The 26,400-nt window shown below is 42.1% G+C and overlaps 1 protein-coding gene across 1 annotated transcript in view; it reads right to left on the bottom strand.

The window, feature by feature from the left end:
- The window catches only part of GRIN2D (glutamate ionotropic receptor NMDA type subunit 2D), a 642,162-nt gene that overhangs the window by 365,208 nt on the left and 250,554 nt on the right, over nucleotides 1-26,400 (bottom strand). The window contains exon 5 of the mRNA XM_040434835.1: nucleotides 13,739-13,907. Within this exon, the coding sequence (XP_040290769.1) occupies nucleotides 13,739-13,907 (169 nt within the window). The remainder of the gene's footprint in view (nucleotides 1-13,738; nucleotides 13,908-26,400) is intronic.

Here is a 26,400-nt window from a genome sequence, read left to right as displayed (position 1 = left end):
TCATAGATATACAACAATCTGTTATTTAAAAAACTTTAGGGAAGATGTATTGAGTCTGGCACTCTATATGCCAGTCTTAAACTGAAGTGCTTTGGAGTGAAATGCAGCAAACCTATTGAAAGGTGCATGCCTCTGAATAAATTTGGCACATCTTGGGCTGTGATAAATGTACAGAAATTGAAATGCTAGGAACAGATGCAGAGGTATGCTAAAATTTGTGAAAGGTTTTGGCTTTATAGATGGGAAATCTAAAATTGCTGGTCATGCCTGCTCCCAAATAACCATGCCAACTTTTCTCACATTTTTCAAGTCACAAATTTTACTGAAAATATGTTATGAACAATCATTTTTCACACCTAAATAATGGCGCAACTTGCTTAGCAAATTCCGTCTATGGGTTGCAAAAAAGATACAATTTTCCCCCCAAATCACCCCTCTTAATCTTGAGCTGCATCTGGTGTTGCCATTCAGCCCACTAAAGTCAATGTAGCTGAGCTGCAGTACCAGACAGTCAATAGGATGTCACTGTTTCTGGATAATAACAAAGGCTTTGATAGATGGAGGCCCAAGTGCTGAGACCCCCTCAGATCACTAGAATGAGAATATATAGTATATACAGTATATATCTATCTATCTATCTATTTTTCTATGTACACTGTCAGTTTAAATTCTCATAAACACTTCCACTGGAAGACAGTGGAAATGAAATGGAATCTGTCAGCAGTTTTGTTGATTCGAAACATTAGGTACAGACTGGGAGTTTTTCTTATCAGGAGTAGTAAGAGTATGAACTTTTATTCTCAGATTCTACTCCTTAAAGTACAGTACTCAGCTGTCTCCAGAACTCCTATTGAAATGAATAGAGAGGGCACACGGATGTGTAACAGGCTGCTCCGGTAATTTCAGGGAAGTAGTGGGGGGCCTGAAGGGGGTACGGTGTACCCATTCTTGTGATCAGTGAATCTTTTTTTCCAGCTTTTATTTTTTTAAGTATTAAAATACAAGAAAAAAAATATATCATTGTGGTATTTCTATAATTGTACTGATCCAGAGAATGAAGGAGTCAGTGTTACCGCATAAGGAATGCCATAAAAATGAAACCCACAAAATTGTGTCGTAATTTAATTTATTTTATTTTATTTTCAATTCCACCTTATTTGACATTTTTTTCCCAGCTTCCCACTAATGGTGCCATTAGAAAGTACAAATTATCCCACAAAAAATAAAAAATAAAAAAAATAAGAACTCCTACAGCTATGTGAAGGGTAAAAATAACAAAAATACGGCTCTGGAAAGGCAGGGAGTGAAAAACGAAAGTGCAAAAATGGACAATTGCCTGTAATGAACTGGTTATGTGCACTGGAAGCAGATCTTCACAGTGAAGTGCTGTCTGATTGAGCTACTTCACGGACTCCCCACTCTACACTGAGTGACAGATGTAGTGGGCTCTTGGTTGGAAGCTACAACCGTCGCTCAGAGCAGAGGAAAGGGGTTATAAGGTAGCACAATGCAGAGAGCACTTTAGAGTGAGGTTCCACCTCCAGAGCTTATGCCAGAAGAGAATAAAAGTTCATATTCACACTCTGCCTGATGATAAAAGGTATATTTGTGCTGTTCTCTCCAACACCAGCTACTGCTCTCAGCAATTTACAATGGCCAAAACGGTTGACAGATTCACCTTATCATTGGCCTTTGTTTCATAGCCTTCCTACCAGGCTGGTAAATCAGAATAATATCCCAATCCGCCAATTAGAACTTGTGAATTTGTTTTAGAATTTATAATGCAAGACCTGTTAATGCAAATTGAGAGCGTACATACGATTAATGTAAAACTGAATGGACAATCTGAACAAACAGTTGGTATTGTAGGTAGTTGAAAACCCATAAGCCAACTATTCAGCATATTGAATATTCATTTGTGCTGTACATTATTGTTTTCAGCTTGCATGATGCCTTTGTGTCATGTATTCGAAATCATCATTTACATAATATTGATGTTTTCTATGGGTTTAATGAAGCCTTACTTTTTGGCATGCACTTATTTTATACAGATGGACGCAGGGCAAGCTTAAACTCATGGTGAGCTACAGTATTACAAGTAGAAGTGTAAAAGTAGTAGGGGGTTTGGACAAAAAATGTAAATCAAGCCTGCCCTTAATGAAATCAGTTATGCATGAAACTCTCTGAAAATGAGTGCTCAGTAAATTTCATTATTTGCTGTAATAAAGCAACTGGATAGTAGAAAGAGAGGCTATTTTTGCCGACTGCATAGCTAGGATATGATAATAATAACTAGTCAGCATAGCACACTATAAATATTCAGTACAACATAGGCAGATGTCTATGTGTCAGACCTTTCATAATAGTCTGTGAACAGGTTAATCCTTGTGCAATAAAGGTCATTAATCCTACAAACACCACATGTTAAAACAGCCAAAGTAGCTCTAAAAATCATGCCCATAATGAGCGTTAGCGTGAAGTGTATGGTGCATGCAGAATTTATAATCGTAGTAGAGCTATCCATTTGAGATCTACATGCAAAGTCCTTTTATTTGCATTCCAACTGGTTACCCCTGCAATGCCCAAATATACAAAGGCTTTATGTAAATGTTGCTATAGTGTTCATATGGATAAACTTAATATGCAGATGTGTAAAGTAAAAATAATGAGCTAGTCCAAATCTGTCCCCAGTCAGTACGTTACAACTGTGCCATTTAGTTCCTACGGGGAATTCTAATGCAAATATTTCTTGAAATGGTTTCTCATCCATCCAGCTGCTGATCTGTTCGAATAATGTCATAAGAGGTGTCAATCAAATCCAATGAATGAAGGTTTCATTACATCTCTTGCACCACATTATCTTTATATTGGAGCTGAGCACAGTAGTCCTATAAAATCTTTTAATATTGAATAAAACATACTTGGAAAATGGAGGTATTATTAAATATATAGACATATAAGTCCTGCAAATCGAACTAGAATTAAATGCCTGTTCTTAAGGGTAAAAAGTAATAATTAAAGGGGTTGTCTTATCCAACTGGCCAGACAGTAGATATGCAGTGTAATAGTGTCCATTCGGATGAATGTTATATTTATGACACTGATCCTTTGCCAAATCCATTGTGATGATTACTGGACCCAAACTGGTCGCTCCTTCGTGGTCCCTCTAGAACAGTGATGGCTAACCTCCAGCACTCCAGCTTTGGTGAAACTATGACTCTCAGCATGCTCCATTCATTTCTCTGGAGTTCTGAGAACAGCCAAGCAAGTGTACAACTTGGGAGTCGTAGTTTTACCACAGCTGGAGTGCCGGAGGTTAGCCATCGCAGCTCTAGACAGACAGGAAATGAATGTTAAGTCAATAACCAGACACAGTGGTGACTCTCCTCAGCGATTGGTTGAGTTATAATTCCTGTTTGTCAAGAGGGACCAAGAAGTAGATACCAGCAGGAACCTGGTAGGCAACAGAACAGGAGCTATGAAGGATTGGTGAGGTGAGTATATATTCAATGTTCTTATGTGCAAATCTGAAGGAAAAAGTACCAGCCAGACAAAATTATGATTGGAAAATCTAAATGTTTATTACCCTGGGAAGTAGAGGTAAGCGAATTGAATTTCCCAAAAATGTTGGTTTCCAACTAATCTGAGTTTTGGGGGATTTGTCCTGTACGAATCGCACAAAATGGCAGCCACTATTTTACAGTTCAGAAGACATTGTGGGAAATTTTTAATTTGAAAAAAAAAAAAAAATTTGAAAAAAATATAAATCTGACAATACTGTGTATTTCTAAACAGGCTGGTTGTTACCACCATTTAGCCTCCATTTGCCCATAGTCATAAATGTTACTGTCACTTTGACATTACTATTGTTGTCTTGGTGTTAAAGAGCTTAAATGGAGTTGGATTCAGTCCTAAGAGACTTCAGAATGTCATATACAACATTTCTGTCAAAGTCGCTCACCTTTACTTGGAACACATGCATCAAAAATGTCATAATGTGATACATTTTTGGTTGCAGATACCCATTTCATAATGTCTTTGCAATATCCATCATTGCTACCAACTTTCACACTTGGTAAAATTAATACTTTTGTATATGTCTGTGAATGTACCGTATTTTTCGCTTTATAAGACGCACCTGATTATAAGACGCACCTAGGTTTTTGAGGAGGAAAATAAGAAAAAAAATATTTTGAACCAAAAGGTGTGCTTTTGGTGGATTTTGAACTAATGGTCTGGGGATGACACTGTTATGGGGCTCGGTGGATGACGCACTGTTATGGGGCTCTGTGGATGACACTGTTATGGGGGATCTGTGGCTGACGCACTGTTATGGGGGATCTGTGGATGACACACTGTTATGGGGGATCTGTGGATGACACACTGTTATGGGGGGATCTATGGATGATGCACTGTTATGGGGGGGATCTATGGATGATGCACTGTTATGGGGGGAATCTGTGGATGATGCACTGTTATGGGGGGGGATCTATGGATGATGCACTGTTATGGGGGGGGAATCTGTGGATGATGCACTGTTATGGGGGATCTATGGATGATGCACTGTTATGGGGGGGATCTATGGATGATGCACTGTTATGGGGGATGTGTGCTGTGAAACATAGGGCCATGAGGGGGGCCAGCATAAGATGCTATATGTGTGGGTGACACACATATAGCATCTTATGCTGGTCCCCCTCATGGCCCTATGTTTCACAGCATTACAGTACTTTATTCTTTGTATGTAAAATATTTCTTTAATCCTGAATCAATCGCTCTCCTTTTGATAAACTAGCTGACACGGATGTATCGCCGGCCGCTATGCTGCACAGTGTGGCCGGCGATACATCAGTCACAGTGCGGGGAGGGAGGAGGGGCTGGAGGCAACTCCACAGCGGGGCCCGGTGCAGTCACTGTAGTACACCGGGCCCCGAGCACAGAAGTCTTTGTATGTAAAATCTTTCAATAATCCTTTATACCATAAATCGCTCTCCTTTTGATAAACTTTACTAGCCTAATCGCCTGCATCAGTACTCACTATGAATGTAGCGTGTGGTCCCTCCCGTGCATGACTTCATCCTGCTCCTGCTTCATTAATGAAGTGGGAGGAGCGTGACTGACGTCAGTCACACGCCGGCAGGACCGCACGCTACATTCATAGTGAGTACTGATGCAGGCGATTAGGCTAGTAAAGTTTATCAAAAGGAGAGCGATTTACGGTATAAAGGATTAATGAAAGATTTTACATACAAAGAGACTTCTGTGTGCGGGGCCCGGTGTACTACAGTGACTGCACCGGGCCCCGCTGTGAGTTGCCTCCAGCCCCTCCTCCCTCCCCGCACTGTGACTGATGTATAGCCGGCCACACTGTGCAGCATAGCGGCCGGCAATACATCCGTGTCAGCCCTGTAAAAAAAGTCAACCATTGTTTTATAAGACGCACTGTCATTTTCCCCCCTCTTTTGGGGGAAAAAAAGTGTGTCTTATAAAGCGAAAAATACGGTAATTTGTTTTCTCTTTGGCTACCTTTTCATGAGAATTATTTTAATGCGCTTAAATCCTAGTCTTTCAGTTAGCCACACCAATTTTTCACCCTACTTTTACTGACACGCGCAGTGGAAATGCCACTAAACTTTGGAGCTAATAGTTTATAAATGTTTCAATGCAAATACAACATCATTTTTAAAAGGGGTTCCTCGTTATAATTTTAGATATTGACACCCAAAAAACAAAAGGGTCTTGTATTGATATCATGATTTGGTCCAAATAGCCACCCTCTATCAGGATCTCGTCATAAATCAGCAGGGGGGGTTGGAACCAGAGTTGGGCCCCATCTATTCGAGGGCTTTATAACAGCCACGTGGTCAGCTTCTATGAAATATATGCCCTTGGATCTACAGTAGCTGAAATTAAAAAAAAGTTTTCCTAACATATACCTCTAGCTATGGTGCTATTCCTACCTAACGTCAATTTCATCATTGAGACTGATTCATTTCTGTTGAGTCCTGGTCATCATGCATTTAAGTGGAATATTCCATGGCAACGTTTAGGATAGGGAAGCAACACATGGCCATGTACACTTGAGCAGATGTGTTTTCAGTATTCTGTTTGCTGTGTTATCTGTGGTTTATTCATTCCCAGTGACCTTTTCAGTCTTTTCAATTGACTCTGCTTCTGACTTCAGGGCTGGTGAGTTTTCAAAAAACAGAGACAACTTTATGCATTTGGCTCCGTGCTGTCACTTTCTATCACATCAGACTGAACTTTATCGCCATCATATTTAAAACTTTTGCTGCCATGAGAGCAGACAATCTTTGATTTTATGTTTGTTTCTATTTTAAGTAAGTGTACATTGGTTTCATCTGTAAGAGCATTTCCTGAGGTCATTTAAATTCCCCATTCCCCCATTCAGTGCTGAAAGATGTAGACAAGCTTGTCTACTTTCACTCCCTAGTCAGACGGACCTGTTAAGTGTGTTGTTTAATTTCTATACATATACATTAGTCTTGAATAAGAATTTTACACCTGCTTTGCCCCCCCCCAACAATAAATAAATAAATAAATAATAATAATAATAATAATAATAATAATAATAATCTGATGGATTCCATTGTGCCTCATAAATACTCAATTCCGAGCTAAGATTCATGTCTCATTTGTAAAATATATTTATTTAGTTTATTCATTTAGATAGTGCTGACATAAACCACAGTGATGCACAGAAATTGTCATCAGTCTCTGTCCTAACTGGGGCTTACAATCACACATTTTGAATTATGTTAAATTGATTACAGTAGCCGGATATAGCTCACTCAAATACAGTGAGATCATACAAACTCCATGTAGATCTTGCCCTTGGTTAGATTTAAACCCATGACTCCAGCACTGCAAAACAAGAGTGCTAACTACTAAGAAACTGGAGACATTATTAAAGATTTTACGCCACTATTGTGGCATGAAAAAGTCACAAATGATGGTATGCACTACATTTGAGCCATAATTTGCTACTTTTTCAGCTTTTTAAATGTTTATTGAAGTGAATAGAGATGAGCAAATCGAAGCTGACGAAGTGGAATCCAATCCGAATTTCAGGAAAAATTAGATTCGCACCAAAGCCAAATTTCCTCATGCTTCGTGGTAACGAATCACATTTTTTCCTAAAATGACTGCTGCACATGTGAGGACATGGAGCAAGGAATTCTGGAAAGGCGTTATCACCCATAATGCCATGCATGCAGCCAATCAGCAGCCAGCCAGCCCTGTGATGTCACAGCTCTATAAATAGCCTCAGCCATCTTGGATTCTGCCATTTTCCAGTGTACTTAGTGCAGGGAGAGACGCCAGCAGGCGCTAGGGACAGTGCTAGGAAAGACTTCATTGTGCTAAAAAAATGATTTCCAAGTTCAGGGAAAGATCATTCAAGGTGTAGGGAAAGGATAGGGAGGAATCATTACACAGCATTTACAGTGCCTTGCAAAAGTATTCACCCCCTTGACTTTTTTCATATTTTGTTACATTGCAGCCTTAAGTTCAATGTTTTGTTAATCTGAATTATATGTGACGGATCAGAACACAATAGTCTAAGTTGGTGAAGTGAAATGAGAGAAATATACAACTAAAACTATTGTTTAGAAATAGAATACAGAAAATTGGCATGTGGGTATATATTCACCTCCTTTGTTAGGAAGCCTATAAAAAGCTCTTGTGCAATTACCTTCAGAAGTCACATAATTAGCAAAATTATGTCCACCTGTGTGCAATCTAAGTGTCACATGATCTGTCATTACATGTACACACCTTTCTTGAAAGGCCCCAGAGGCTGCAACACCTGAGCAAGAGGTATCACTAACCAAACACTGCCTTAAAGATCAAGGAACTCTCCAAACAAGTAAGGGACAATGTTGTTGAGAAGTACAAGTCAGGGTTAGGTTATAAAAAATATCCAAATCTTTGAAGATCCCCAGGAGCACCATCAAATCTATCATAACCAAATGGAAAGAACATGGCACAACAGCAAACCTGCCAAGAAACGGCCGCCCACCAAAACTCAAGGACCAGGGAAGGAGGGCATTACTCAGAGAGGCAGCCCAGAGACCTAAGGTAACCCTGGAGGAGCTGCAGAGTTTCACAGCAGAGACTAGAGTATCTGTACATAGGATGGCAATAAGTCGTACGCTCCATAGAGTTGGGCTTTATGGCAGAGTGGCCAGAAGAAAGCCATTACTTTGAGCTAGAAACAAAAAGGCACGTTGTGAGTTTGTGAAAAGGCATATGGTAAACTCCCAAAATATATGGAGGAAGGTGCTCTGGTCTGATGAGACTAAAATTGAACTTTTCAACTATCAAAGAAAATGCTTTGTCTGGCGAAAAACCAAAACATCACATCACCAAAAGAACACCATCCCCACAGTAAAACATGGTGGTAACAGCATCATACTGTGGGAATGTTTTTCAGCAGTCGGGACTGGGAAACTGGTAAGAGTTGAGGGAAATATGGATGGTGCTAAATGCAGGGATATTCTTGAGCAAAACCTGTGTCACTGTGCGTGATTTGAGGCTAGGACGGATGTTCACCTTCCAGTAGGAAAATGACCCCAAACACACTGCTAAAGCAACACTTGAGTGGTTTAAGGGGAAACATGTAAATGTGTTGGAATGGCCTAGTCAAAGCTCAGATCTCAATCCAATAGAAAATCTGTGGTCAGACTTAAAGGGGTTCTGCAGTTTGTTTAAACTGATGATCTATCCTCTGGATAGATCATCAGCTTCTGATCGGTGGGGATCCGACACCCGGGACCCCCGCCGATCAGTTGTTTGAGAAGGCAGCGCTGCAGCCTTCTCACTGTTTACCGCTGGCCCAGTGACGTCACGACTAGTATCAACTTGCCTGGGCGTGGCTAAGCTCCATTCAAGTGAACGGAGCTTAGCCCCGCTCAGGCCAGTTGATACTAGTCATGACATCATGGGGCCAGCGGTAAACAGTGAGAAGGCTGCGGCACTGCTGCATCGCCGCTGCTTTCTCAAACAGCTGATCAGCGGGGGTCCCGGGTGTCGGACCCCCGCCGATCAGAAGCTGATGATCTATCCAGAGGATAGATCATCAGTTTAAACAAACTGCAGAACCCCTTTAAAGATTGCTGTTCACAAGCGCAAACCATCCTTGAAGGAGCTGGAGCAGTTTTGCAAGGGGGAATGGGCAAAAATCCCAGTGGTAAGATGTGGCAAGCTCATAGAGACTTATCCAAAGTGACTTGGAGCTGTGATTGCCACAAAAGGTGGCTCTACAAAGTATTGACTTTAGGGGGGTGAATAGTTAAGCACATAGACTTTTTCTGTTATTTTGTCCTATTTGTTGTTTGCTTCACAATAAAATACAAATAAAACATCTTCAAAGTTGTGGGTATGTTCTGTAAATTAAATGATGCAAATCCTCAAACAATCCATGTTAATTCCAGGTTGTGAGGCACCAAAATACAAAAAAAGTCAAGGGGGTGAATATTTTTGCAAGGCACTGTATGTTGAACAGGGTTCAGTATGGGAAGTTACAACCTGGGTAATAGGAACAATCCTATTACACTTTTCTGCACTGACTGGGGACCCAAATTGCCATTATACAGCTCTGTAATTCCAGCAAACCGTTCTGGTTATTGGGGTGTTACAGCCATTAACAGGATTTATTACAAGGAAATATTTCTACGTCTTATTTGCCCTTGTGCAGTGCAGTTATGCAGTCGATATAAAAAGTCTACACACCCCTGTTAAAATGTCATGTTTCTGTGCTGTAAAAAAAATGAGACAAAGATAAATCATTTCAGAACTTTTTCCACCTTTAATGTCCAAATCAACAAAGGAATGGCTTCACCAGAAGAAGATTAAAGAGATGCCCTCGCAATCTGACAGATTTGGAGTGTTTTTGCAAAGAAGAGTGGGCAAATCTTGCTAAGTCAAAATGTGCCATGCTGATAGACTCATAGCCAAAAAGACTGAATGCTGTAATAAAATCAAAAGGTGCTTCAACAAAGTATTAGTTTAAGGGTGTGCACACTTATGCAACCATATTATTATTATTATTATTTTTTTTTTTTTCAGTTTGTTTTTCAAATGAGTGGTACAGTTTATGGGTCACATTAAAGGTGGAAAAAGTTCTGAAATTATTTATCTTTGTCTCATTTTTTTTACATCACAGAAACCTGACATTTTAACAGCGGTGTGTAGAATTTTTATATCCACTGTATGTTCTAATACATTTTTTGGCTTGTGTTAGTGGAGAAAAAAAAAGGCTTATTAGCTATTGTTGTATAGTGTGAAAATTGCAGCACTTTTTGTTGTGTAATAGTGGCAAAAGAAAAATATATTTGCCGTTCAGCGGTGCAGTTATATGTTCTAAATCCTTCTGTGGCGTGTATAAGTGGAAAAAAATAAGGGCCTATTTGCCATTCAGCGGTACAGTTATATGTTCTAAAGTCCTTTTTTGTGTGTATTAGTGGGGGGGGGGGGAGTGCTTAATAGCCGTTGTGTGGTGAAGTGAGAAAATTACAGACTTTTTTGGGGTGTTTTAATTTCCTTTTTATTTATTTATTCGATCTAACAGTATGTCAGGCAGAGAAGTGCCAGGCGCGGCACAGGGGAATGGCAGAGGCCTAAATGTTTCACCCGCAGGCAGAGGTCGCAGCACAGTAAGGGGGCTTGGCAGCAGGGGTTACTTCGAGAGGCCTGAGCTCCCAGTGTCAGCTAGCAGTCGTGTCTTGACCAGCAACCCAGCAGTTCTTGAATGGTCTCGGTCATCTCTGTTTTGGATCCACTCCTGTTTTTTTTGGCATTAGAAATATGGATTACTGACCAAATGCTGACCGAGTGAAGGCAGATACTCAGCAGACAGGATCCGTTTTTTTGAGGGTTATTGTTCTGACGTATCAGAGGAAGGGTAAAGTAATCAGTGACGTCAACACACACTTACTGCTGACACCCTCTCCACTCTGTCAGGGGGGCTCTACTTGTATAAGCGTTTTAATAGAACAGGTTCTGTAGACATCTATGTGGAATCAGCTGACGACGGTGTAAAAGGAGTGCGCTTCTTTTTGGCGCTAAGATCGACCTTTAAGGCTGAGTTCATACTTGAGTTATTTGGTCAGTTTTGGCCCCATGACTGCCCAAATAATTGAAATGTGCAGTGATTCTAAGAGCAACGCCTGTCACCTGAATGTCATACTGACTCACATATTATTTCACCACAGTAGACTCCCTATGTGTGTTACTGCAAGGCACAGTGTTCTACACCACTATGAAGGCTCTCTGCAGCCAGGAAATAGCCGTTTTTTAACGCGTTTCACCGCAAATAAATTTGGATTGAACCAAATTTTTTTTTTCATTTGCCGAACAAGCCAAATCGAATTTTTTTTAAATTTGCTCATCTCTAGAAGTTACAGATCTACTAGAACTTTCGCCTGAAACTGGCATAAGTTATAGCTCACCTGAAACTGGCATAAGTTATAGCTCAAGTCTACACCAGCTCCTGCCAGCCAAAACTATGAACCAATCAATCCATGAAATGTTGTAGAAATGGTGGACCTTATTAAGATGTCCAGCATGTAGATATATACAAATAGTGCAGAGCAATGGTGCTTTTACAAGTTAAAGACCATGGTTTCAATAAAAATATGTCAATCAGATTGATGCATACTGTATGCATTTACAGTTGCAAGAAAAAGTATGTGAACCCTTTGGAATGATATGGATTTCTGCACAAATTGGTCATAAAATGTGATCTGATCTTCATCTAAGTCACAACAATAGACAATCACAGTCTGCTTAAACTAATAACACAAATAATTAAATGTTACCATGTTTTTATTGAACACACCAGGTAAACATTCACAGTGCAGGTGGAAAAGTATGTGAACTGTTGGATTTAATAACTGATTGAACCTCCTTTGGCAGCAATAACTTCAACCAAACATTTCCTGTAGTTGCAGATCAGACGTGCACAACGGATAGGAGTAATTCTTGACCATTCCTCTTTACAGAACTGTTTCAGTTCAGCAATATTTTTGGAATGTCTGGTGTGAATCGCTTTCTTGAGGTCATGCCACAGCATCTCAATTGGGTTGAGGTCATGACTCTGACTGGGCCACTCCAGAAGGCGTATTTTCTTCTGTTTAAGCCATACTGTTGATTTACTTCTATGCTTTGGGTCGTTGTCCTGTTGCAACACCCATCTTCTGTTGAGCTTCAGCTGGTGGACAGATGCCCTTAAGTTCTCCTGCAAAATGTCTTGATAAACTTGGGAATTCATTTTTCCTTCGATGATAGCAATCCGTCCAGGCCCTGACGCAGCAAAGCAGCCCCAAACCATGATGCCCCCACCCCCATACTTCACAGTTGGGATGAGGTTTTGATGTTGGTGTGCTGTGCCTCTTTTTCTCATCACATAGTGTTGTGTGATTCTTTCAAACAACTAAACTTTGGTTTCATCTGTCCACAGAATATTTTGCCAGTACTGCTGTGGAACATCCAGGTGCTCTTGTGCAAACTGTAAACGTGCAGCAACGGTTTTTTTTGGACAGCAGTGGCTTCCTCTGTGGTATCCTCCCATGAAATCCATTCTTGTTTAGTGTTTTACGTATCGTAGATTCGCTAACAGGGATGTTAGCATCTGCCAGAGACTTTTGTAAGTCTTTAGCTGACACTCTAGGATTCTTCTTCACCTCATTGAGCAGTCTGCGCTGTGCTCTTGCAGTCATCTTTACAGAACGGCCACTCCTAGGGAGAGTAGCAGCAGTGCTGAACTTTCTCCATTTATAGACAATTTGTCTTACCGTGGACTGATGAACAGCAAGGCTTTTGGAGATACTTTTATAACCCTTTCCAGCTTTATGCAAGTCAACAATTCTTAATCGTAAGGTCTTCTGAGAGCTCTTTTGTGCGAGGCATCATTCACATCAGGCAATGCTTCTTGTGAAAAGCAAACCCAGAACTGGTGTGTGTTTTATATAGGGCAGGGCAGCTGTAACCAACACCTCCAATCTCATCGCATTGATTGGACTCCAGTTGGCTGACACCTCACTCCAATTAGCTCTTGGAGGTGTCATTAGTCTAGGGGTTTACATACTTTTTCCACCTGCACTGTGAATGTTTACATGGTGTGTTCGATAAAAACATAGTAACATTTAATTATTTGTGTGTTATTAGTTTAAGCAGACTGTGATTGTCTATTGTTGTGACTTAGATGAAGATCGGATCACATTTTATGACCAATTTGTGCAGAAATCCATATAATTCCAAAGGGTTCACATACTTTTTCTTGCAACTGTATGTAAATTGGTGATCTACAACACTAGTTGCATCATTTCTGATCCAATGGATCCTTATAATAAAGCAACATCGGGATATACTATTATACCATCTTTTTGTTGACACCATTTTTTCTCTGGTACTGTTGAAACAATAACTACACCTACATGCACCATACTTTTTATGTTTTGTCATTATCTGGATACATATCCTAAGAAATACAAGGTGTAGTTTCATGAGATAATCCAATTCAGCTTATACAATACCTGTAAAATAATATATCATAGGTATTTAGATAAACATATACCTACCTGGCACCTACTTTTACTTGGTGATGGGTTCAGCAATTCAGTTTAACACAATATTACAGCACAAAAAAACACACATGTAGCAGGATTCAAAATGTAAGACAAAATAGAACAATAGGATATCACTAACTGTATCTCACCTCTCCAATCATTCCATTCCATACTCCTTCTATCTTCTTCCCATGTTTTCCATTAGTTACCAGGTAAAGATCATAAGTAAATCCAATAGTTTTGGCAAGACGTTTAAGAATATCAATGCAGAATCCTTTACAGCATTGCTTGACAAATATGATCTGGTCTGTTATATGGCTGTAGAGACAAAAAGGTAACATTTCATGTTCAAGTTTACATTTTAAAACAAAAAAAAACAGCTACACATTTAGATGAAACAACATATTCAAATATTCAACATGTCAAAAAATCTTAAACTGTGAAAGCCAAAATCTGATACAAGGCATATTATGTGTATCAGTGGTATATTTGTCAAGCTTTCTACAGTATATGAATACTTGGTGATAAAAAATTGGACAATTGTTAATTTGAGAACTGTACCAGGATTACAGTCAAAGAGTAAAACAGAAATGTTAATTCCCAGAATGCTTAAACTAAAGAAAACCTACCACCTCCTTCTTCTCCTCTAAACTGCTCAACCACTATGGATACACCAAGACTAGGAGTCAGTTTTCACTATCAATGCCAAATAACAATTCACAATACTGCATAAATCGCATTATAACTGTTATATTCGCCATGTAAATGACTTGAGATGACAACTGGGCTTTCAGGACTAAGCAGAGTCAGACATATTAATGAGCTTCTCATGCAAATCCATCTCCAACCTATTAATTGATGTCTTAGTTTCTTTTGGTTTAAAGCATACACTCTATGAAATCTCATCTCAGTCAAAGGACTGGAGGTGGCATTTCTTGAGATGCTCATGAATATGCAAATTCTTCCAGATGCTGAAAACACCCAAATGACACATTTATGTGCCACTAAAAAAATTATAATTTCCGTAATTGCCGTAGAATTGTTAATCGTTATATGGGATCAATAGGGCAAACTGGCATCTATGGTTTATACCAATGGTGTGCCGGTCTTTTTAAATGATCCTTAATATTCAAACGCAAATTTAAGTCAACCGAGCCTATGACATAGCTTGATGTTGGCTTCTTCACTTTAGTGATATATGAACTGCTTTTGAAAGAAAGTACTACACCCCCATGTAATTTATTGAGGTTAAAAATAATAAAAAAAAGCCAAGCAAAAACATATAAAATATGTCAAACTTGCAAGTTAACATGTAAAGGGTTACACTCATCCTCCAATGCATTTATACATCAGACAATTATGCTCTAATTTTTACCTAGGAAGTATCTAAACCAACATAAAACATAAACAGTTATAATAACTTGTACTATAACGAAACCTTATACTATATACTTTGATCCAAAACATAGAATCTTATGGTATGAGGTATTTTGACAGTCTTAATATTGCACCTCATAATGGTATTTTTAATGTCATCTATATATTGCAGAAATGTTATCATATCTGACACTACTGATGACATGCCCAATGCAATCCCACTCTACTCATCTACTAAAGAAGAACCGTGCAGGGGTGGGCTAATTAAAAAAAATAGATGTATTTTCTGCTTGTCTCCGTACTGTAGTGCTTGCAATATACATCGCAAATAAACGGGAAGTAAAAGAAGGCCAAGAGCTTTAAGAAATGGACATGAGGGGAAAGAGAAAGTGGCACATTACAGCCGGAAGAAGAAATGAGCCTCTTATCTGCCGGCAGAATAGATCTTTTTTCCTGTTGTGACACCACAACTCTTCATTAAGCTGCTCGATATTTTACCCACTTTGTCACTTTGATGGCTAGGAAAGCGATCTGTGACCTTTTCTCACACTAGCTGCGATGTGAGTTAAATTGTCTGCTTCGTAAGATGAAGAATTGAGATGGAGATTTGAAACATTTGTGACTGCGAGGTTAAAACAATGCTGTGCAAGTTATTCCGTTTTGTATCTGGCAAAAAAAAGATAAGGTCATGGCTCAGTGGTTAAGACAGGAAAAGAAATGGAGACTTAAGGTCTTTAACCATTTCCTAAAATTACAGTGAAGCGGAGCACAATAACTGTCTATAAACAAAGGCTGTGAAGGGAGCACTATGTTTAACATTATATCACAAATGCAAGAAGGAAATGACCTAATTTTGGCTGATGTCATGTGACATCATCATGACAACATAGATGCCTATGTAACACATGGGGCGTGGGAGAAGCAGAGCTCTGTATCCACATCCCTGCTCAAAGCAATCCAATGGTTTTATACATATTATACAAGATTCCTCCAACTCACACCACCATTAAGAGCTTTCTTGAGTGTTCCATCGGCTAGTCCAGGATTTTTCGAAGAATAGAAGAAAATACCATGTAGATTTCAGGGGGAACCAACAGCTGAATGCAATGTCCTTTATTGTAATGCATTTGTAACTCCCCTGAGTGGCATTACCACTTCTGCACCCCGCTACTATCTCTAATGGTCTAATATGTCATCTGTGTAGTTATTTTAGGTCCAAACACTGTGCATTTCCTATTTTGCAACTGTTATGTTCAAGTGAAATTTACCTGGTTAACCAGTAGGTGGCAGCAAGCATGGCAGATCTACAGTTAGAGAGAATAGAACCCTTCTTTCCATTCTAACTCTCCCTCTAAGGAGGAACGGGGACTAGTTAGTTAGAAGTCAGTTTAGCTTACCTCCTGCTAGGGGAGAGTCTAGCTTACCCTCTGCTAGGGGAAGGAAGCAAGGGCTGGGCACGAAGCAAGCCAGCTAGAGCACCTTTAGCTCTGCTGGATATGGAGGCCACAGCCTGAAGCCTTAGAAGCCAGAAAGTAGAGTTCCCTGGTACTACTTAAGAGACAGTCTACCGAGAGAAGTTGCAGCATCCAGAGAAAGCTGAGTCATACAGTCAGCCTGTTTGTCCAGCAGAGTCAGAAGTGCAATAGATGTAGCAGAGACGAGTTTGCCTGCCACAGTTAATGCTAAAGCCTGCTGGAAACAAGACAAAGTCTGTAACCCGTTTGGAGAAACGTTTATGTCAAGTAAAGCTGTTATTGAACTTCATCACAAGGTCTAGACTCAAATTATTTCCTTTATCCCCCCAATTCTACTACTCCTTATTTGATGCTTCGGAAGACAATGTCTGGGGTCCAGCATATCCAGGTAGGAGCACCGTGACACAAAATTACTTAAAGGGACATTGTAGGCCACCCTATACCATTCGGCCATTCCTAGACCAGGGTACCACCACCAACACCAATTCTTAAATAGACTCTGTCCCGTTGTTGCTTCACTGCAACTGGCGTCACAAATATTTCTTAAAGGGACCCTTTGCTGCTGTCGGACCCAGCACATTTTGTGGCACATTGTCTTAAGAAGGGGCTTTTGTGATTTCTGAAATGCATTACAATAAATTATGTTATGTCTAGATGTTAGTGTCCCCTGGAATCTTCATGGGGTAGCAGAAAAGGATTTTTTCTTCTGTTCTTCGATTGACCTGGTGATCTACAGTTTCCCTGACTTGCAGCTCGCCGATCTCCTTACTGATGCAATTGTTGTGCCTCTGCTTAACCTAGTAAGGTGGGCAATTACACTAGTGTTCACTGGAAGCAGTCCACCATCACTGATTTACAGAAATAATGCCCTATGAAGCAGTCTTGTCTTGTATTTTTCTTTTCTTACTAATACATAGTCCAGGATTTTTGACAGCAATAATAGTGCATAATGCTATTGCCAGAAATCTCAGACACCATAAAGTTAATAGGAAAAGTCAGTGTCCGTGGTTCTGTTAAAAATGAATCCTTCACAGTGCCATGGCTTCCATTACAAAAGTAATGCATGCATATTTTCCTATTTCTAATCATGCTTACTATAACAAAAAAAATAACTCCCTATGAAACTGTTGCATAGACACATAGCCGTACTTCCTCTGATTAAAACACTTTTTTTCTTTTGTTGATCTGAGGTTCCATTCCCGAGTTAAGATACATTTTCTTATTAGGCAAATGAAGCCTTTGGTGCAATGAGGGTGTCTCTATTGCTCTTGTTGCACCTAAGCTCCACTCCTTTCTGTGGCCAGCCCCTCCCTTTGATTCACAGAGCAGCCAGGGAGTGGCTGACCACAGAAATTAGCGGAGCTTGGGTGCAAAGGAGATGCCCTTATTTACCAAAGGTCGAATTTGCATATTATGAAAAAGTATCATAACTTGGGAACAGAGCCTCAGATCAACAAAAGAAAATAAGTATTTTAATCATATGAAGCACAGCTATGTGCCCATGCAAACAATGTGATAGGGAAATACCTGATGACAGAATTGCTTTAAGTAAATAAGATATATTGGTTTTCATATCATATAAAAGTCCAATTCAAGCTGCAAAAGTCTAAAGTATAAAGTAGAAATGAGCGAATCAAAGCTGACAAAGTGGAATTTGTTTAGAATTTCAGGAAAAATTTCATTTGCAACGAATGCAAATTTCCTCGCGCTTCGTGGTAATGAATCGCAATTTTCCTAAAATGGCGGCTACACATGTGAGGACTGAGGACATGGGGCAAGAAACTCTGGGAAGGCGGGATCACCCAGACTGACATGCCTGCATGCAGCCAATCAGCAGCCAGCCAGCCCTGTGATGTCACAGCCGTATAAATAAATGCGGCCATTTTAGATTCTGCCATTTTCCAGCGTTCAGAGTGCAGGGACAGACGTTTGAAGGCATTAGGGACAGCAAGTGGAAAAACGATTGTGGGAAAAAAAAAAGAAGAAAAAACGATTTGTAAGTGCAGGGAAAGGATAGGGAGGAATCATTTCACAGCTCTTAGTGCAGGAAGAGACTTCAGAAGGTGCTAGGGACATTGATAGGAAAGTGATTTACAAGTGCAGGGAACGATTATTTCGGGATCCAAATAGTCATTAGACAGCTCTGTCATTCCAGCTATTTGTTATTGGGCTGCAAGTGCTATGTTGAAAAGCCTTTAGAGGCTTATATAGGAGTATCTTATTCAGTACTACAAGAAAAATATATACACATTTCACTTCTGCAGTTATTTCTGGTGAAAGCGCATAGGGGTGTATTTCAGTAAAAAAAGAAAAATATATACGCACTACAATGTTGCAGGGCCGGCACTATAATAAGGCAGACTAAGCGGCTGCCTTAGGGCGCAGAGGGGAGGGGGGCGGAAAAATGAAACTTTTTTTTAAAATACCCTGCATTTTTTGCCCCTGGGTCTTATGGGGCGAACACTAATGAAGCGCTTCCATTTTGGAAGCGCTTCATTAGTACAGGAGGACCTGGAAGCAGTGAAGGATCTGTACTCACCGATTTCTGGTCCTCTGCTCGGCTGTCTGCTGTAATGGGCTGCGCACCATGTGACCTCACTGTGCACAGCCTTCACAGCTGACAGCCGAGAACCAAGAAGAAGAGAGAGAGCACTGGTGGTGAGGAGCAGCAGCGTCCAGGAGCAGGAGAGGTAAGTTATTTTTTTAAATTGTATTTTAGCTGATGGCTGACAGGGGTGAGCATGATGGCTGACATGGGGGGGCATGATGGCTGACATGGGGGGGCATGATGGCTGACATAGGGGGGCATGATGGCTGACATGGGGGCATGATGGCTGACATGGGGGCTGATGGCTGACATGGGGGACTGATGGCTGACATAGGGGACTGATCTGAGGCATTGGGGGTCTTATCTGACCTCTGATTAACATTGGGGGTCTGATTGCTGGTCTGACCTGAGGTGCAATGGAAAAAAAAAATTTCTTATTATCCTCCTCTAAATCCTAGGTGCGTCTTATGGGCCAGTGCGTCTTGGAGGGTGAAAAATATGTTCCTCAAACCAGCGATTATCTGTAGCAGAGAGAAGATACCAGGACCACACAGAGGAGAAGCCAGCTGCTGCTGCTGCTGCTTTCTGTTGAAAGCGTATAGTTGCGTATTTCAATACTTCAAGTAATATATATATATACAAACTTCAATCAGAGTCTTACATTTTTTTCTGGTCAAAGTGTATAGTGGCCTGTTTCCATCCAACAAGAAATATATATTCTCGGTTCACTGCTGCAGTTATTTCTGGTGAAAGCGTGTAGGGGCGAATTTTAGTACTTCAAGGAAACTATATACAAATTTCACTCAAATTATTTTCTGATCAAAGCGGATAGTGGCCAATTTCAGAGCTATATATTCTCAGTGCACTGCTGCAGTGATTTCTGTTGAAAGCGCATAGTGGAGTATTTCTGTACTTCAAGAAATATATATACGCACTTCAATCAGATTCTATGAAGGGTTTTTGTCACCTAAAAATAGGTATTAAGCTGGCTGAAATTAGCGATATGCTAATGTCAGCTGAACATAACTATATTAGTGCTATATCACTGCTTGCCGCCGTTATTGAGAAAAACAAACTTTTATATTATGCTAATTAGCCTCTAGGAGCAGGGGGCATTGCCCCTGCTCCTAGAGGCTCCGTTTTCCCACCTCTGGCTACACCCTGCTGCACTAGATTAACAGGGCCAGGCAGCATTGGTCTCCTACCTCCGGCCCTGTCTGCAGTGTAAATCTCACGCCTGCGCCGTACTGTTCAGTATACAGAGCAGGCACAGTTAGTGTAAGGCGCTCGCCGGCAGCCAGCTTCCTCACTGCGCCTGCGCCGAATACTGAATGGTGCGAAATCTCCCCAGCGCATGGGGCCGGCAGGAAGAGGTGAACGCTGCCTGGCCCTGTCAATCTAGTGTAGAAGGGTGTGGCCAGAGGTAGGAGAACTGAGCCTTTAGGGGCACGGGCAACGCCCCCCCCCCTGCTCATATAGGCTAATTAGCATATTATAAAAGTTCATTTTTCTCAATAATGGCAGCCGACAGTGAGATGGCACTAATATAGTTATGTTCACCTGACATTAGCACATCGCTAAAGTCAGCCAGCTTAATACCCATTTTTCAGGTGACAGAAACCCTTAAAAAAATTTCTGGTCAAAGCATATAGTAGCCTATTTCCATCCAACAAGAAATATATATTCTCAGTTCACTGCTGCAGATATTTCTAGTCAAAGCTTATAGGGTCGTATTTCAGTACAACAAGAAAAATATATTCTCAGTGCATTTCTCCAGTTTATTGTGGTGAAAGCGTTTAGTGGACTATTTCAGTACAAAAAGAAAAAAATATTTGTCCCTTTTAGGGGTGTTTTAATTTCCATTTAATTTGTTTAGTTCAGCTACAAGTATGTCAGGCAGAGAAGTGCCAGGCCCTGCACAGAGGAGTGGCAGAGGCCTGAATGTTTCTGGCGCAAGCAGAGGTCACAGCAGAGTAAAGGGCGTGGCAGCAGGAGTCGCAGCGAGAGACCTGAGCTCCCAGTGTCATCTAGCGGTCGTGTCTTGACCAGCAACCCATCGGTTCTTGATTGGTTAACGCGATCATCCACGTCATCCCAAGTGACATCAGACAACCCCAGCCAACAGTCGGTGGGTTTGTCTGACACAACCCTTAGTTGGCATGACCCGGGAGAAGGCCCTGTGCCCTCACCTGTCCTTAACCTGCCTCTGGCCTTTTCTGTTCTCTCATAGCGAGAAGTACTACATGCTGTGGGCTCAGCTCCACTTTTCACCAAGGAAGAGCTACTAGAGGACAGTCAGCAGCTACTGCCCAGACAAGATCTGGAGGAGACATCCAACCCACTTCCTCCGCTAGGCGGGCAAGTAGTGAGGAGGAGAGTGGCGTGGAAGCTTGTGTTGCGAGCGGTCAGGCTTCTGACCCAGAGACCGTTGAGGAGGACATCAGTGATGTGCAGACACTACTCGATGATGATGAAGCCGATCGCACTTGTGAACCAGGTGAAGAAGGGGCTTCATCATTATCAGGAGAAGAGGGTGGCAGCTTGCCCGTGAGCCAGCGGCAGGGCCAGCAAGTCGCTAGCGTGGCTGGGAGTCAGCAGGGTGGCAGCAGTGGGAGATCGGGAGCAAAACGGGCACGGGGTGGACCACCTGCTTTGCAGCAGCCTACCTGCCCGGAAAGGAGTGGTGCACGGGTTCACGAAATCAGCGGCGGTAGCAGTCAGCCAGTGAGTAGTGTTGGGGGGACAATCAGGCACTCGGCAGTGTGGCAGTTTTTTGTAAAGCCGCCAGAGGAGGTCAACATGGCCATATGTAGAATATGTAGGCATAAGGTGAAGCGTGGGTAGGGTGCCAGTGTTGGCACCACGGCCCTGCGTCAACATATGCAGCGTCACCATGAAGTGGCCTGGGAGAACTATGGCTCTAATGTGGTGGTCCAGCCTGCCGCAGCTATCGCTGCATCGCTCAGTGTCAAGCACCCAGTTTCAGCCAGTCAAGGCTCCACCACCTATACCGAAGGGAGCTGTCTGTCAATCCCATTGTCACGGATGATGTTGCAGATAGCTGGAACCTCATGAATAAACGTCCGACTGGCTTAATCCCAAACTAAAGAGCATATAGGTGAGCCCTATAAAACCCTAAGAGCTCTCCCTGACTGCTATGCCCATACAAGGGTCTCAATGGTAGACGATTGCATGCCCACGTACCTATGACTGTGTGACACCTGAAAACCCTATAATCGTGAGGGGACACGACCACCGGCTCCCTGCACTTAATACGGACGGAGTCAGGGTCACCTAGAATCAAGCCAGCAAGGAAACACAATACATTAAAATACTTATCTTAGCAAGCAGCAGAAGCAGCCTCCAGCAGTGAACACTTCATCCAGGAAGTAGTATAAACCGCAAAGTGAGGCAGTATGGGAGGGAATATAAAGGGAGACGATTAGTCTAAATAGGTGACAACTGGGAGAAGGAAAGGAGATGACAAAGTGAAACCAAAACAAAGAAAGTCATGCAAGAGGTAGAGAAGGACGTCTGCCAGACCTTCTCACAGAACTGGCGGTGACAGTACCCCTCCCTCTACGGGTGGACTCCGGACACTCAGAGCCCACCTTCTAAGGATGAAACCTGTGGAAAGCCCTGATGAGACGAGTGGCCTTAATGTCCGCCACTGGGACCCACATCCTCTCCTCAGGACCATAACCCTCCCAATGAACGAGGTACTGGAGAGAACCGCGGATAATGTAAGAATCCACAATCCTAGAGACTTGAAATTCAAGATTACCATCAACAAAAATCGGAGGAGGAGGCAAAGAGGAGGGTACAGTGGGTTGGACATAAGGTTTTAATAGGGACCTGTGAAAAACATTATGGATCTTCCAAGTCTGAGGAAGATCAAGACGGAAGGCAACGGGATTGATGACGGACAAGATCTTGTAAGGCCCAATAAACTTAGGACCCAACTTCCAGGAGGGAACCTTCAGTTTTATATTCTTTGTAGACAACTACACCAGATCACCCACATTCAGGTCCGGACCAGGCACACGTCTCTTATCCGCCACACGCTTATATCTCTCACTCATCCTCTTCAGATTACCCTGAATCTTTTGCCAAATAAATGACAAAGACGAGGAAAATCTCTCCTCATCATGTAAACCAGAAGACCCCTCTCCAGAGAATGTCCCAAACTGCGGATGAAACCCATATGCACCAAAAAATGGTGACTTATCAGAGGACTCCTGGCGACGGTTATTTAAAGCAAACTCATCAAGGGACAAAAAAAAAAACCAATCCTCCTGATTCTCCGCCACAAAACAGCGCAGATATATCTCCAGATTCTGATTGACGCGTTCGCTCTGACCATTCGACTGCGGGTGAAAAGCAGAAGAGAACGACAACCGAATCCCCAAGCGAGAACAGAAGGCCTTCCAGGATTTGGAAACAAATTGCGTGCCCCTATCAGAAACGATGTCTGAAGGAATGCCATGCAATTTAACAATGTGATCAACAAAGGCTTGCGCCAACGTCTTAGCATTGGGTAACCCAGGAAAGGGAATGAAAGGCGCCATTTTGCTAAAACGGTCAACTACCACCAGAATCACAGTCTTCCCCGAGGAACGAAGCAGGTCCATAATGAAGTTCATGGACAGATGCGTCCAAGGATGGGAAGGAATGGGTAACGGGAGGAGAGAACCCGATGGCCGTGAATGAGGGACCTTGGCACGAGCGCAGGTCTCGCAGGCTGCAACAAAACCCTCAACCATCTTACGAAGAGCCGGCCACCAGAATCTCCGAGCAATGAGATCCACTGTGGCTCTATTCCCCAGGTGCCCAGCAAGGACAGTATCGTGGTGCTCCTTAAAATCCTTGTGTCGTAAAGCGAGAGGCACAAACAACCTCCCAGGAGGACAAAGATCAGGAGCCTCTGCCTGGGCTGCAAGAACCTTTGCCTCCAAATCAGGATAAAGAGCAGAGACGACCACCCCTTCAGCCAAAATGGGACCCGGGTCTTCAAAGTTCCCCCCTCCTGGAAAACAACGTGACAGGGCATCTGCCTTCACATTTTTAACCCCAGGGTGGAACGTAACAACAACATTAAACCTAGAAAAGAACAAAGACCATCTGGCCTGTCTTGGGTTCAGACGCTTGGCCGATTCCAAGTAGGCCAGATTCTTATGGTCAGTAAACACGGTAATAGGGTGTCTGGCTCCCTCTAACCAATGGCGCCATTCCTCAAAAGCTAATTTGATGGACAACAACTCCCTATCTCCCACATCGTAATTTCTCTCTGCAGAGGAGAGTTTCCTTGAGAAAAAGGCACACGGTTGCCATTTGGCAGGAGAGGGACCCTGAGATAAGACCGCACCCACACCCACCTCAGAAGCATCCACCTCAACAATAAAAGGTAGAGAGACATCAGGTTGTACTAAAATGGGAGCGGAAGCAAAACTCTCTTTGATACTAGAAAAGGCTATAAGCGCATCTACCGACTACGAGGAAAAATCTACCCCCTTTTTAGTCATATCAGTGAGTGGCTTAACAACAGAGGAATAATTTAAAATAAACTTTCTGTAATAATTGGCAAAACCCAAAAACCGCATCAGCGCCTTCTGATTCTCAGGAAGCTCCCAATCAAGCACAGCGTGGACCTTCTCAGGGTCTAATCGAAAACCAGAAGCAGAGAGAAGAAAACCAAGAAATTGAATCTCCGGAACCGCAAACACACATTTTTCCAGTTTAGCGTACAATTTATTCTCCCACAGAATCAGCAAGACCTGACATAGGTGGTCCCGATGAGTCTTGAAATCAGGAGAAAAAATCAAAATGTCATCTAGATACACCAGAACAAATTTCCCCATTAAATGATAAAAAATGCTGTTCACAAAATGTTGGAAGACGGCCGAAGCATTCATCAAACCAAAGTGCATAACCAAATTCTCAAAATGACCCTCAGGGGTATTGAAGGCCGTCTTCCATTCGTCCCCTTCCCTGACCCTGACTAGGTTGTATGCCCCTCTTAAATCCAACTTAGAAAAAACTTTAGCCCCAATAATCTGGTTAAACAGGTCCGGGATCAGAGGAAGCGGATATGGGTCACGAATTGTGATACGGTTCAGCTCCCTGAAATCCAGACAAGGTCTTAAAGAACCTTCTTTTTTCTTAACAAAAAAAAATACAGCGGCAACAGGTGACTTCGAGGGTCGGATGTGTCCCTTTCTCAGGCTCTCAGAGATATAAGTACACATAGTGACTCTTTCAGGTTGGGAGAGATTGTATAAACGTGATTTTGGCAGCTTGGCGCCTGGGATGACATTAATAGGGCAGTCGTACTCCCGGTGAGGGGGCAACTCCTGGACACCACTCTCGGAAAACACATCCGAAAATTCTGAGAGAAAAGATGGTACATTCTTGGTAGAAACCTCTAGAGAGACGCCGTGAGTGGGGTTATGTTTAGTGAGCCAGGGTAGCCCCAACACTAGAGGAGTAGGTAATCCGCTTAGGATGAAACATGACATATCCTCAACATGAGCGTCACCCACAGTCAAACGGATATTGTGAACTATGCCCTTTAACGATCTTTGAGAAAGTGGAGTGGAATCGATAGCAAAAACAGGTATATCCTTTTCCAAAATGCATACCTGGAAACCATGCGTTATTGCAAATTGATTATCAATGAGATTGACAGCTGCTCCACTATCTACAAAAATCTCACAAACAATGTTCTTGCTGTCTAGCGCCACCCTGGCAGGTAGGAGAAAACGGGAACTACAAGCAAACGGCAAACCTTCAATTTCCGCATCAACCTTGCCAATAGTAGCAAATGGAAAGTTTTTAGAGGGTTTTTTTTTTGTTTCTTTTTTATTACCCTCAGAAAACTCCATGAATCTCCTAGAGGGGAAAACATTAGCCAAATGATTTATACCCCCACAGCAAAAATAACCCCTCCTCTGAGAGCTGAATCCTCTACTATCAGAGGCAAGCAAACCCAGCTGCATGGCCTCCTCCTCAGAGGGGATTGAGAGAGACTGAGACCCCTGCACACTGAATGAGACAGCCCCACTGTCCTTGGGCTGAATATGACAGGAAGGAGTAGTCTCCTCTCTCTCTCTAAGACGCCTGTCAATACGAACAGCTAGAGACATGGCAGATTCTAACGAGGCTGGTCTCTCATGAAAAGCAAATGCATCTTTCAATCTTTCCGAAAGACCACGGCAAAATTGACTTTGGAGTGCAGCATCATTCAACCAGTATCAGCTGCCCATCTCCGAAATTCAGAACAATATATCTCTGCGGACTGTTTACCCTGGCATAAAAGACGCAGTTTAGATTCAGCCAGAGCAATACGATCCGGGTCATCATATATCTGCCCCAGGGCTACAAAAAATTCATCCACCGATCGGACGGGCCATGC

This window comes from Bufo bufo, chromosome 1 (genome assembly GCF_905171765.1).
Source record: "Bufo bufo chromosome 1, aBufBuf1.1, whole genome shotgun sequence".
NCBI lineage: Eukaryota > Metazoa > Chordata > Amphibia > Anura > Bufonidae > Bufo > Bufo bufo.
The sequence above is the reverse complement of the archived record's forward strand: the minus strand, read 5'-3'. Positions and strand labels throughout refer to the sequence as shown.